Raw genomic sequence first — 15,535 nt, 5'->3', positions numbered from 1 at the left:
TTTGCATGGGCTATATTTCGTGTTGTTTTTGAACCCAAATAAGGACTAACTGTATGCTGTGTGTAGTTTTTCTGTAATTGGTAACATATCGGAGACTGTAAGGGTCTGTATGTGTTCATATATGTTGCGTTTATTTATTTATTTCATATAATTGCAGATGTTACAGTAGGCTTTTTCATTGATCTGCAGTCATAATCAAATCATGTTCATAGAAAGGTTAGTAGTGAACATTTGTACACAAGTATTTGTGTATAAAGCATCTGTTTTGTGACAGGTGCTTCTCATATGATATTTGAACGACCCGTACAGCTTTACTTTGACATTTCTTTGAGTGAGAATGACATTGACTGAAACTTTCTGTCATACACCACGCCCACCAGAAGGGTACCATTGGCAGTGGAAACGCAAGCCTGATAAAGGTGACTCATACCGACCCGTACCGTACCGTACTGTACCACTTAGTGGAAACAGGCCATTAAGGTATTATTATGTACCTTTATAAACTTGTTAAGAACAAAAATATACCTTTTGAAAAGGTACCACCTCAGTGACAGATTTTGTACCTTTATTTCTGAGAGTGTCGAGGTGAGTGTACTTACTGTATGAATAGAGAATTTCATTATCACAGCTTTCTGACGTTCCTCCCCACACTGTAAAAAATACAGTTTCCATATTTTGTGATTTACAGGTGTTTTCTGTTTATTTATGGTTATGAATTTCATTATGGGATGTTGATCTCTGCTTTGTTGCTTTTTGATGTTACATATTCAACTCTGCAGTTTAGCAAAGTGACTTTTATCGACATTATATTAGTTTGAAACAATATATTGTATGAGAAATATATAGAAATAAGTAAAATAACAGAGAAAAGTACTGTCAATACTTAAACATTATACTTATACAGTGCTATTATTATTATTTTTTAAATCTCAGTCAAACTATTTAAAATGTCAAAAAGTCACTTTATAAAACTTGTTGTTGGAGGAAAATCTACATCTCATAATGAATGGGGGAACTAATTAATCACAAAATACTGAAAACTACTAATTTATAGATATTTTTACAGAGCACATGACTATTATACATGTTTAGGTGAATCTGAACTCTATTATGTGAAAAAGTGACTGATTTCAGATGCGGAAGATACTAGAAAGAGCATTTGATTGGTCAGAGCATCTATGAGAAGCTGAAGTGTGCTGTGATGTCATTGTCATAGAATGCCATAGATTTTTGTCATTGTTTTGGAGCACATTTTCATGTACAGTAGAGCAACGTTCATTTCATGGGGACTTTAATTTTAACTTTAGAGTCACGGGGAGGTTTTGAAAAGCACTTTAAAGAACGTGAGCAATTGAAACATCTCCCGGGATTTCATGAACTGTTGTTTCTGGGATGTAGATGTTGTTTTTGGGAACAATATGAGGGTGGAGCTGTGCAAAATTGCTCTTCCACAAAGAGACGGGGTTGATGATGAAGTGGCTGTCAGAAAATGTTTAGATGGATACTGTAGATACTCACTCTGTACTTCTCTTCCACTCTACTGTTGTTCTTACAGTCTGGATGCCATACTGTTGAACCTGAGAGAAAGAGAGAGAGAGAGAAAACTATTCTTAACATTCCAGCAATGTACTTTTCTTAATTTGTATAAATTGAATTTGATTTAGTATGTTTTTTATTTATTTTGACTTTCACTGCTGTTGCACCAAAGACACTTAGAAAAATATAATTTATGAAAATAAATTAATATAAATTACTGTCTCCATTTAACTTGTGAGACATCTATTTACTATTACTTTTAGTTTTGTTTTATTTTTAATAAATGAAATACATTATTAGCTGTATCTGCATGTTTCAAGGGTTACAGTTTTGAAACCTTTTCACAGAAAGTTCCAGCAATTCTCAGTCCTGTGGCCTAAATGCAGCTCGCATCTCCTTTTACAGCTGTTACACCAAAGCTACTTAGAAAAATATCATTTATGGAAATTATGTTTGAATATATAATATAAATTCAGTTTATTTTATTTTATTTTATTTAAATTTTATTCTTTTTTTATTTTATTTAAATGCATGTATTTATTTTAATTATTTATTTTATATATTTATTTATTTTATTTATTTTAATTATTATTCTTAAAACTAATTTATTTTAATTCTTTTATTTGTTTGCTTATTTTATTTTAATAATTTAATAAATTTTTTATTAATTATTCAATTTTAATTAATTCATTTAATTTTAATAATTTTATTTTAATTAATTCATTTATTAATTATTTTTTATGTTAGCCGTTTTTGCATGTTTCAATGGTTACAAGTACAGTCCTGTAACCTTTTGACAAAAAGTTCCAGCAACACTCAGTCCTGTATCCTAAATGCAGCTCACCCTGTAGGTACATCTCCTCTCCCTCTGTGAACATCTGATTGCACCTGCTGCATCTTGCACAGCTTGGATGATAGTGCTTGTCTCCTGCCTGTGAGGGAAAAGGTCAACATTCAGAGGTCCACAAAAAAAAGAAACACAAATTTCCTCACATCCGTGACAAAGCGTAAAAGTCTGTGCGAGACCGAACAGGTGTGCTGTCACTTCATTGCACTTCACTTCTTCTAAAAAGAGATCATTTTCTCCGGTTTCCCTCTTATTCATTCACTTTGCATCACTCCATGTCTCTGTGTGTTTGTTCACAGTGAATGAAGCTCTGTTCAGATCTGCAGAGTCACTGTTTGCACACACACACACACACACACACACACACACACACACACACACCATGCCGTCTTGCATTACACAGCCACACAAAAATATCTTCCTGACCTCCGGATGCTTTCAGGTCACAAAAGAAGCAAAGAAGGCTCTGGAACAAATATCTTTATTGTTTTACCTTTCCATCTTTTTCTTAAAATATAAAAAAATAGGATGTTCAAGTTGTAGTTGGATGAGAGGCTTTATTTTTTCTGAAAAGGTCTTCAGATCTCAGCTGTGATTCTTGGAGATTTTTTTAGTCAGTTGAACCCTCCAATTGACAGGGAATTGGGATAAGAGAAACACTTCCTCTTAAAACTGATTCATAACACATCCAGTTGAGTGGACTTTCTTGATTATTGCATTATGATGTAAATAGGTATTTTCAGTGTTTTTCCTATTTTTCTGATAGGCTCTTATCACCATTTTGTAAAGCTTAACAACCTCTTGACCCCAATTACAGCTCTGTTCTTTTTACCCATTGTGATGAATGGCAGTCAGTTTGGCCTATTTTCATTGTATGTGAAGTCCTGTAAAACAGAAGGGATGGTTGAAAAATGTACAATTCCTGTCACTCTTTGTTATACTACAGATTCTAAATCTAAATGACAGTATATTTAGAAAATATGGTGTTCATGTGAATATATTAGGGTGCCAATAATTAAGGAACACATAAATTTAACATAATATAATATAATTATTATGTGATTGGACACAACAGAAGTGCGGATCCAAATGCAGGTTTATTTAAGAGAGTTGTCATAAAAACAATGATCAGAGCAGGAGCAAATGGGTACATGTAGGGAATTCCAGAGCATAGCCATAAACAGGCGGATGGTCAAAAGGCAGGCAGCAGACAGGAATAAACAATAAAACAAAGCAAGGGTCTAGCAAGGCAAGGCTAACACGTCGTAATGTCACAGATAACAAGACTCAGCCCAGATGTGTATGTGTGTGCTGTATTTAAAGTCCATGTAATCAGTTCATGAGCACCTCCCAGCCATGTTTGTGTGTAATCATCGGAATCCAGAACAGGTGCGCGTGAGCAGTGCATGACTGGATATGTAGTCCATAATGTGGCGGATTTGTAGTTCTCCAGCGATAAGGATAGATCGCTGGTAATTGTGACAGTAATATAATATAATATAATATAATATAATATAATATAATATAATATAATATAATATAATATAATATAATATAATATAATATAATATAATATAACATAATATAACATAATATAATATACAGGGTTTCCACGCTTCCTGAAAGTACTTGAAATTCAAACACATGAATTCAAGGGTTGAAAAGTACTTGAAAACATACATACAGTGCTTGAATAAATTTTGTTTTTCATAATTATTTTTTTAGGGGTTTTTTTACCTTTATTGACAGGACAGTGGAGATTAACAGACAGGAAAGTATGGGTAGCAGAGAGAGGAGAAGGATCGGCAAAGACCGCGAGCACCTGTCTGCTATATGTCGACGCACTAACCACTAGGCTATTGGCGCTGACTGAATTAAATTTTAATAAAATTTGTTTATGATGTTATTTTAACTAGTTTAATTCATTTTGTACAAGAACTATGACAAATGATGCACATTTTATCAATATTTCAGAAACCACATTTGAATATTACTAATTGAATTCAACTAAATTTACAAGACTGTTTTAGTTCAATTTCAAAATTATTGGAAAAAAAACATATTCAAAGAAACATCATTATTCTGACATTTTTAATGTAAATATAACGTGTAAGTGAAATGTAAAGTACAGTAACGACTTTAATACTGCTGCATACGCTGGGGGTGTGAATTACAAAGGTGCTTAATTTAAAATTAATGGTGCTTGAAAGTCCTTGAATCTGGTGTCCATAAAAGTGTGAACCCTAAATATATTATAATATAATATAATATAATATAATATAATATAATATAATATAATATAATATAATATAATATAATATAATATAATATAATATAATATAGATGTTAATATTTTGCTCATGTTTATCAAAGTGGAGGGCACTGAACATGCATACATTTTGCAGTTGTAGATGTAAATAATGTTGCAAACGGGATCTGAGCCTGCATCATTCATGTGAACATGTCAAAAGCATGCGTGCAAACTATCATAACACGTCCGCCAGACACAGTTGTGAGCTGAAATGCTGATATGGGAGAGCAGGGAGGTTATAGGGAGCTGAAGGGCTTGATAAACACTGCAGTCTGTCTGTCAGACTCTTCACTTCTTCAAGGTTATTCTTATCCATAAGCGGAAAAATATGTGTATAATCACAAGGAGCCCCTCTGGGGTTCAAATGTAGAGGTTATTGATAGTTGCACATACTTTTTTCGTAAACAGTGTTACCGTTTACTCTATCTTAAGTAAATTTGCTCCTCAAGTAAATGCATTTTTATTTACAAATATTTAGATACTGCATCTGAAAACAAGATACTTTTTTTTGCAGTTTCATTGAAAAAGCATTGAGGTTTCTATTACTGTAAATGTTAAACAGTTTACAACACTGACATATATTAACCCCAAACTGTGGAGAGTAGTGTAGCATAGTCATAGCTTAAGGTGCAGTGCATTCCACATAATATTCATAACATGTTTCTCTCTCACTCTGCGTGTGTGTGTCTGTGTGTGTGTGTGTGTGTGCGCGTGTGTGTGTGTGTGAGTGAGATCATCACTCTCGGTCATGCAGCACACAGCTGTAAGTTATCTGCAGGAGTGTTTCATCATTCTGCTGCTTTTAGTTAACTCTAGGAATGCTGATGAGCCCCGCAGTTCTGACATCTCTCTCTCTCTCTCTCTCTCTCTGTCTCTCTCTCTCTCTCTCTCTCTCTCTCTCTCTGTCAGCTTCAAAACGACATTAAATCCTTAGTTCTTGATACATTTTGTCTTATTGTAATTTGTACCCTTTATTTCATTCTTAAATTCTCCCAATAAACTAACATTCTGCCAGTATTTCCTGCACATCATGTCTTTCCAAGCCTGTATGTCCTTCATTAGATGTTTGAAGGATATTCAGAAATTTATTTTTAATTTAATGAATCCTCGCTAAAGTTGTGACAAATTAATATAATCAAAATGGCATTAATACTCCACTGTTATAGCAAAATTCTTCTTCTATGAAATTTGTGCTCAATGATTTTGTTTACTCAGAAAGTCTGAAATGAACTACAAAAAGTCCTGACGCCAAACAACAAGTGTTTTAACATGTTTCCACCCAAAGCTACTAATTTAACATTTAAAATCTAATAAACATTTGTAATATTGCATGAATGATTCGTGAATGGACTACAAGTTTCATCCCAATGTGTTCAGCTATTCAAAAAGCCATGTGTAATCTATTCAGTATGTGTTTTCTTTGTATAGTTCAATCAATTTATTATGTTCTTTTACTTTTTTTTGTATAAAATCTGCATTGTAAATTGTCTTTTTAGGCAGCAAGGCGGCTCAGTGGTTAGCATTGTCGCCTCACAGCAAGAGGGTTGCTGGTTTGAGTATCGGCTGGGCAAGTTGGCATTTCTGTGTGGTTTTCATGTGAAAACTCCCCGTGTTGTCATGGGTTTCCACAGTCCAAAGACATGTGTTACGGTCCATTATTTATTATTATTATTATTATTAGTAGTAGTAGTAGTGGTTGTTGTTTGGGAGTGTTCTTGATATTAATTAGTATTTCTTTTTCTTTGAGGCTAACTCCGCCTTGTACCTGCAGCTAATTCCATGTTGTCTGCTTTATAAGCATAAGCTAAATGTGCGCCTGTATGGCTCTTTGTTTCCAGCGCATGTCTGGCTGATCCTCCTGTTTTTTACTCTGTTGCGAGCATGACCCGTGCTTGCTGAGAATCTCTATGTATCTTGCTATCCTGATGAAGGTTTGAGAATTCTGTGCAATTCTGCATTCTTGTGCAGCCACTGCAGAGGGAGAGTTGTTGCTGTTTGTTTCATTTTTTGTTGATCTAGGTTTTGTCTGTTTGTTTGTTTGTTTTGTTTGTTTAATTCTTTTGATTGAGTTAATATTGCCAAATTAATTATAGATTTTTTTTGTTGCCATTTTGGGATAAGACATGTATTTTTCTCTTTAATAGTTTTTCTCGAGTTGCATGTCTTTTTTATGTTGCTGACCCCTCCCTAGACGAGCATTATAAATTGGGGTTCGTAACACAAGCGCCATAAGTGAATTGGGAAAACAAAATTTGGCTGTAGTGTATGACTGTGTGTGAATATGAGAGTGTATGGGTGTTTCCCAGTAATGGGTTGTGGCTGGAAGGGCATTCGATGCGTAAAAGATATGCCGGATTAGTTGGCAGTTTATTCCGCTGTGGCGCCCCCTGATAAATATGGGACTAAGCCGAAGGAAAATGAATGAATGTATGAATAAAATTGTCTTTTTGTCATAGTTAAAAATTAGCTTCAGACAAGTTCAAATATGGCACTGAACCACTTTTATAACATTTCCATTTCACAGCTTCACATTCTCTCCGATGTGTTTCATAAAAAAAAAAAAGCCAAACAGTTTTGGAACATCATGAGTGAAATAGTTTCTTCCAACTCTCCGCTCTTTGGAATTCATGTCATACGTCCATACATCTGACTGCACCAAAAAATCTAGAATCTTTGTTTATCTTGCTTCTCAAACAGGCGAACAACTCAATTTTTTTGATGTTGCTCTATCAGCTGGAGCTGGGAGCATTGAGCAGGGAGTTGCCTATTTGGCTCCTCTGCAGGGGAAACATCCCATGGTCCTCGGCTGTCTTGAACTATGAGGCAATGCAGCCGAAACGCATGATTTCACACAGATGTGACCCCTCAGCTCCTGGCAACAAGGCCACGCAACGGTTTCCAATAAACAAAGCAGAGTGACAACATGTTGTAGCTCTCTGTGTAGCGCTCTGTCTAAGGAGACGGCTAGCAGTCATTTCCTATTGCATCACAAAAAATGCAGAACAGAGGATACTGAAGAAAAAAGGGGCCAAGAACAGTCCAGCCCTCTGCTGTAGCCCAGATGGAGGGGTGTGGACAGAAGACAGAGCCAGTGAGAGGGAGAAAACAGTGAGTGGGGATGTGAAGGGGGAAAAATGTGAGGGAATGAAGGACAGAAAGTGCTTGGATAGACGATAGGGGTGTAACGTACATACAGTACTCAAATGTTTTGGTTTGGGTCTTTAGATTCAGTTTGGATCCACTCAAGAATTAAGTTTCACTGCTTGTTCAAATTGTTTAGTTAAAATGAGCTGAAACAACACTATTTTAGTTGACAATTAATTTTTTATTTAAACTTAAATTTTTTATAAAATAAATTAACTTAAAAAGATAGTGAATTCTGTCTTCATCTGCTCATCCACCACTTGTTCCAAACCTGTTTGAGTTCTTTCTTCTGCTGAACACAATGGAATACATGAAAAAACTGCCACTGACTTCTATAGTATTTTTGTTCCTACTATGCAAGTCAAGAGTGGTGTAAAGTAACAAATTACACACACTCAAATTACTGTATTTTTTTTCTCAGGAATTGTAATTTACTAAGTAGTTTTAAAGATGTGTACTTTTACTTTCCCTTGAGTACATTTTTAGTGCTGTATTGGTACTTTTACTCCACTACTTTTCTTCAAACTGCAGTCAATACTTTATTTTTTCTTGTCTGTGTGGATTTGAAAAATCTGTCCAGTGATTCCTGTCCAATCAAATCGCATATAGAAGGTAAATGGCATCATAATGAACTATCTTAGGTCATGGCGATTCATAATTGCAGCAAACTGTTTGGAAGCATTAAAAGTGTCCAAGATGATGTCCAAAATCTTTACATTGACCCAGAGACTGTTAAGATGCATGTCACTGATGAGAAGATGACGGATGTTTACTCTATGATGACCGAAATGACACCCAGCAGGCACAAGACTTCAACATGACTCTGATTGACATTGTACCACAACGTCATGGGGACATTGCATTTTGTTTGGAAATGAAAATCAGGCCGACGTCAATGTGCAACCTAAAATCAACCAAATATCAACATCTAATGATGTTACTGCTTGACGTTGTGTGGACGTTACCACTATGACGTCTATCTGATGTTCGATTTTGGTTGTAATACCTGACGAATAAATGTCAGTATTTGACGTCAATATGATGTTGGTTTAGGATGTTGGCTCGACGTTGGATTTTGGTCACTTTCCAACACAGCCTAAAATCAACCAAATATCAACATCATTTGGCATTGTTATTGGACATCAAAGTAAGATCTTGCTTAGATGCTGGCTAGACATTGAACTTTGATCACCTGACATCACAATCTAAATCTGACCTAATATTAACATCTTATGATGTTGTGTGCCTGCTGGGCAATAACTAAATGTACTACAGATTGTTACGTTTACACACATCCACAAATTACATTTAAATGCATCAGCTTTTCACAGCATAATACTCACTACTCAGTACTCTTGAGTCCTTTTGAAAGGTCTACTTATTACTCATACTTTGAGTAATATTTACAAAACCCACTTTTACTCTACTCGCACTACATTTTTAGACAAGTAATGATACTTTTACTTGGGTATGATTTTTTAGTACTCTTTTTCACCACTGCAAAGCAATGACTTGTTTTCCTGGCATTGTTCAGAATATTTTGTTTTGTGTTTTAAAAGAAATTCATAACATTTCAGAACCACTTGAATTTGAGTTAATGGTGTGGAGATTTTAATTTCCCTTTAATCATTTTGTGTTGGGAAGGCATGAATCATTTTTGTTGGCCAAACTCAATGGGCAGTGGATATGAAGTGATTGGATTTAAATGGAAAAATGTTGACAAAAAGTGTAATCTGCCTTACATGGCATGAAACTTGTTAGAGTTATTAATTAATTTTTTAAGATTTAGAATTTAGATTTTAGATTTAGAGTTCCATTGAGATTTTGAGTTTTGTGTTTATAGAAATACAGTGCTGCTATACTGTAGGGTTTTGGCAAGTTTACTAAAATAATAATGATTGTTACTTAATTCAATTTCTTAATTCATTTTACTAATTCTCATTCTATTTTAACAGTTCATATGTTACACATGAAATAGTAAACATTACTTATTGTCAAGTTAGTAAGTTAGCAATAGTTCTTCAATTTTAATATAATTAAATTTGGTTTTCCAAATAAAATAATTAAGATGAACTGCAGCAACAGTAAACCAGATAAATCGGCTCAACAAGAGTGCTCGAGTAAAATTCACAATATAATTCAAATGAAAGGGATTTGATCTCATTGGGTCCAGTTTCCCAAATTTAAGGTAAAATAACATCATTCAAATGTGTGGAACTGTGTGTCTGATTATACTAAGCTACACTATTAATTCCTTTGGAGTGCATATAACGAATAAATACAACATAGTTTTAACCATTTCATTAGTATACAGTTCACCTTGTATATCATTCATTCATTCATTCATTTTCCTTTGGCTTAGTCCTTTTATTCATCAGGGGTTGTCACAGCGGAATGAACTTCCAACTCATCCAGCATATGTTTTACACAGCAGATGCCTTTCCGGCTGCAACCCAGTACTGGGAAACACCCATACACTCTCGCATTCACACACATACAGTATGGCCAATTTAGTTTATTCAATTCACCTATACTGCATGTCTTTGGATTGTGGGGGGAACCAGAGCACCCTGAGGAAACCCACATGAACGCGGGGAGAACATGGAAACTTCACACAGAAATGCCAACTGACCCAGACGGGGCTCGATCCAGCAACCTTCTTGCTGTGAGGCGACAGTGCTAAAAACTGTCGCAGTGCAGACATGATTATCATGTGTATTCTAGCCATATTTATCTGTAGTCATTACAGTAGGTTTTTCAGTATAAATGGCCTGACTGGCAGATATGTATTGCTGTGTACTGGATATCTTCTCTGGTAGCTGAACAAAACCATTTTACTGCTCTACAAACCTGCCCATGAGGAAAGAGCCAGACAAGTGGATCTGACAAGGTGCTGTTGGCTGAGATAATGGTTACTATAACAGCAAACAGAAAAACCAAACCCTCTGAACCAGATCCAACAGCCACAAAATGCCAAAGAGAGAAAGAGAGTGGACAAAAGCAAAAGAAAAAATGCAAATGAGATCTCTTTAATATAACAATTAATATCCCTATACCAGGGGCGGCGGGGGGTACGTCCCCCTCACTTTTAGAGACAGACCATTTAGAAACAGGTGATTAATAATTATATGAACGTATGATCTCATACAACCCCCCCCCCCCCCCCTCAGTTTTAAAATGTCCGCTACGCCCCTGCCCTATACAGCAATATGATTAAATGGAGACAAAATGAAGACTTTTAGAGTTTGCTCAGATTTTATGCTTTCTTCTAATGTTTTTTTTTTCATTTTTCTAATGTTTTTTCATGCTTTTCTAATGTTTTAAGGATTTTAAAATGTTTTAGAAAGATTATGCATTCATTTACATACCTGCCAACGTTAAGGGTGGGGGTGGGGGTGATATGGGGCTGCGCTTAGTGGGTCTAAAATACGAGAGACTCCCGGGAAAAACAGGAGTGTTGGCAGGTATGTTCATTTATTTAATAATAGAATTTTTTTATTTGGTCCTGAACAGTTTATTTTATTTATTTCTGGAAAAAAATTATTTACTTATTTCAGTTTTCTTTATTGAATAGAAAATTCAAACAATATTTTTTTGGAACAATTCAAATGTCTTACCTGTTAATTTTGGTCAATTTTATGTGTTTGCTAATCAAGTCTATGTTTATTTCATAAAAAAAAATACTTTTATTTTATCAACCACAACTATTGTTATATTCAATTTTGGAGCTCTATATTTTTTTGTGGAAATGGTGATACATTTATTATTGATTTTTTTTTTCTAAATAATCCTATTATGGGTTTTTGAAAATGACCTTCCATGCAGTGTGTAACACAGCTTTAAGTAAGTGAAATATCCAGCTAAGGCTTAAATCTGTGCACCGTGTTTAAAACTATTGATTCATCTATAAAAGAGTCGACTCAAAGTGGTTCAAATGAATCGTCGGGGTAACAAGTCTTTAGCCGTGTTGGCGTGAAGTCGATACGAAATTCAAGCCCCGCCCATTTGTTGCGCGCACAGACCTGGGAAAATTGAACCCCCCGACCCCGCCCACAAACACTGTAGAAAGAAAAAGAAGAAGACAAACACTGTAACAGATCAAGGTTGAATCATGTTGCGAAGACGCTGGGCTCTGAAGTGTGAGGGAAAGTGTTACTTTCCCTACTCAAAGATGAGGCTGTAAAGAGTCAGTAGTTGAAGTTTATTTTTGCAAAAAATGTATGGTGGGATGTATGGGACTTAGTCAGAGCTTGACAGGAACTTTACATGTTTCTTCTCCGTTTCACAATTGTAAGTAACTTCAGTGCGATTAAAATGGTTGCCTCCTTGCTTTCTCTAGCTTGCAAATTATGTATTTAATTGTGTTTTGTTACTTGTAACCACTTGTACTCATCTGGTTAACTCCTTTAAATTCTTATATCGCGTCTAAAACCATGTTGAGAATGTGACGCGTGACCCTTTGTTTACGGATTTGAATGTGAGCTTGCGATCCACTGTCGTTTGTCGTTGCTATGGCCATCATCAGCTGTTCCTACACATGTGCGGCAGTCAAGTTTCAAAATAGTTCAGCTTTTGCCACTGTGTGGATTAATACTAAATGTGTGTCATGGTTAAGAATAGAGCAATATGCTGGTGTTAAACTGTATTGCATTAAAGCACTCCTGCATTGGGCTCACACATACACTCTGCACTCTGACTACTTCAACAAAGTTGATAAGCCATGATGGGCATTTCTGTCTGAACGCAGTTGACCAATCGCAACAGACTGAGTGATCGGACCAATCAGTGCCGATTAGCATCTTGCTAAGGAGGGGTTTGGAAACAAATGAATCGCTGAACAAATCATATGGGAGTCATTGAGATAATTAGGTAAAAATAAATGCATCTTATAAGACAATGAAAATGCTTTTTGACTGTGCATGTATATCAGCTTGTTGTTGGAGACCCCCATAACCAAAATATGACCTTTTTAATGCATAATAGGGGCCCTTTAAAATTTTTTTACAGACCTCAAACCATTTCTTCTGATTCAGTAAAATATGCTATCTATATTTATTTACTGATCATTTTATTAAATTGTATGTTTGCCAATCAAGTCTGCGTTTATTTGATAAAAAAAATACTTTTATCAACAACAACAACCATTATAATATTTAGATGGTGAAACATTTGTTTTAATTATCAAATCTTTTCTTCAAATTCATTAAAATATACAATTCATATTTATTTGAAAGCTTTTCCATGTCACACTTTATTTTGATGGTTCGTTTGTTGAATGTAAGATACATTGCATCTACATGCCAAATAATTCTAATTAGATTATAAATAGACTGTTAGGGTTAGTGTAAGTTGACATGTACTTACACAAAGTGCAAAGTTTCTTATAGACAGTTAAATGTCTTTTGAAGGAGCAGTATCAACAGATATTAGGCAGACAGTATACTAATACTCAAATGGACCATCAAAATAAAGTGTTACAGCTTTCTATAGTCTTACTCTGTTTATTGTTTTCGTATTTGCATCTATTTTTATTTCTTGTTCAAATTTATTGAGAAAACATCTGAGAACAGCAAACCTCATGAGATTCAAAAGAATGATCTCTGAGCAATTTCCCTATGGATGTGTGTGTGTGTTAATATAACGCATGGCCAGCTGGTGTGGCAGACTTGTCATTTCTGGATAGTCTCATTAGACACTTATTGGGGAGGTTTAATGAGAGTGAAACTTTATTGCAGTTAAATAACTTATCCACGGTTGACATATAGAATCGGACAGCCAAGAGTAATCTAGCTAACATAAGGCTATCTACGTCAAAACAGCACAAGTTAGCGTCTGTTCCCAACTTAAATGTTTAATAGTACACAGAAAATGATCTGCTAACTGCAAAGTTCCAGTCATAACCAGAGTTAAAATAACAGCGTTCCACAGCAATAATTATAAGCAATTTTCGTCCCTCATCAAGTCTGAATGGTCTTTCTGACATGATTGCAATGCCATTTGAAAACCAGCGGCATCTGTTGCCCTCAACATTACATGGAGATTCTACACATATCTGCTTGGGTTTATATAGATAGAGCTGGTTTTGATCTCCAGCAGTCACACATGCATAGGATTCCAGTGCACTTCCTTTCCACCATATGTGGCTGCACAGATCCTCATAAATGCAGACTGTCTACTTGAGTGTACAGTATGGGTGCAAACCAGGGGCGTTGCTAGACATAAAGCTCTACTGGGGCACGTACCCCCTTCCTATATATATATATGTATATGTATATATATATATATATATATATATATATATATATATATATATATATATATATATATATATATATATATATATATATATATATATATACACTATTATTCACTATTATTTTGAAGAATAATTGTATAATAATAAGAATACTTTTATTTATAATATAATATACATATGTATATCATATTATAAATAAAAGTATTCTCATTATTATACAATTATTCTTCAAAATAATCTTAAATGTAACTGGAAAACAATATTAAGGCAACTGGAGTGATGCTAAGATCATTTAAGAAATTACTTTTGCATAAATATTAATTTCATTTGAATGAAATTCTATAGACAATTCAATAAAATACAAAAAAGAGATGTGTCATATCATTATCTGTTGTAGACTTGACACAAGGCAGATAATTAAGTTTGTTAAGTCTTTACCTCCCTGACTCGTCATCCCTTCTTTTTGCTTCATACAAAAAAAATCTATCAGCAGGCATGCTTAGTAAGATCACCATCTTATTGTTTAAACTTTAGTTTTGTCCACTTGCAAAACAAAAAAGGCTGTTACGCTGGTTTCCAATGCATGAGCGGCGCGTAACAAGCAGCCTGCTTTTTTGGCGCGCATGTTAACTACCGGGACTCTCAGAAGAAGAGCAGCGCGTGCGCGAGCAGCGCGTGCGAGAGGCACGCGTGTTCTCTGCGCACACGCGGAGATGCTTCAGTTTGCTTTTTGATGACATTGCTTTCACCAGCGTTGGTTCAGTTGCACATAGAGAGTAACGTCTTTATTTCGGAATGACCACTCTTAATAAATACACTTGCATATGAAGTAAATCATATCTCAATGCATTTACTGGGGCACTGGAGATTTACTGAGGCACGTGCCCCAGTGAATTGGGTCTAGCGACGCCCCTGGTGCAAACTATGAAGATTATTTCCACCACAGAAAAAAAATGAACACATTTTTAGCTCATAATTCTAAAGTTCTTTTTGGTAGTTGTGTGCTTACTGAATATCACACACTGAGATTTTTATTATGTGTGTCTTGAATTATATGCCCTCAGTTCAGAGGAAATCTGTTAAAATTTTGGATGGTAATACTTTTGTTTTGTGTTTTATGAATGTTTTTACTTTTGGGAAATAATATTTGAGGTCAAAATTATTTTAAATTTGGAACAATTTAAAAGTCTTTCCTGTTCATTTTTGTCAATTTTATGTGTTTGCTAATCAAGACTGTGCTTATTTGAAAAAAAAAAATATATTTTATCAACATTAACATTTGTAAGCTGCAGATTTTGGTGCTCTACAATTTTACATTTATTATTGATTTTTAACAAAATTATATTTGAGAAAAAATACATAAATTAAGCAATTGCAAGAAGACAAAATTAAACAAAAATAAAAGTCAGAATCAAAACGTTTTCCTCACTATTCCAATTTT

General features: G+C 34.8%; 1 protein-coding gene across 6 annotated transcripts in view; it reads right to left on the bottom strand.

Moving 5' to 3' along the window:
* The window catches only part of ablim1b (actin binding LIM protein 1b), a 153,233-nt gene that overhangs the window by 30,895 nt on the left and 106,803 nt on the right, over positions 1-15,535 (bottom strand). For all 6 annotated transcript variants that reach the window (XM_056470215.1, XM_056470216.1, XM_056470220.1 and 3 more), the window contains exons 7-8: positions 2,381-2,468; positions 1,519-1,577 (exon numbers count right to left, since the gene is read on the bottom strand). In XM_056470215.1, coding sequence (XP_056326190.1) covers positions 1,519-1,577; positions 2,381-2,468 — 147 coding nt within the window. The remainder of the gene's footprint in view (positions 1-1,518; positions 1,578-2,380; positions 2,469-15,535) is intronic.

This window comes from Danio aesculapii, chromosome 12, assembly GCF_903798145.1.
Source record: "Danio aesculapii chromosome 12, fDanAes4.1, whole genome shotgun sequence".
Classification (NCBI taxonomy): Eukaryota; Metazoa; Chordata; class Actinopteri; order Cypriniformes; family Danionidae; genus Danio; species Danio aesculapii.
Note: the sequence above shows the minus strand (reverse complement) of the source record. Positions and strands in the feature narration are given on the sequence as shown.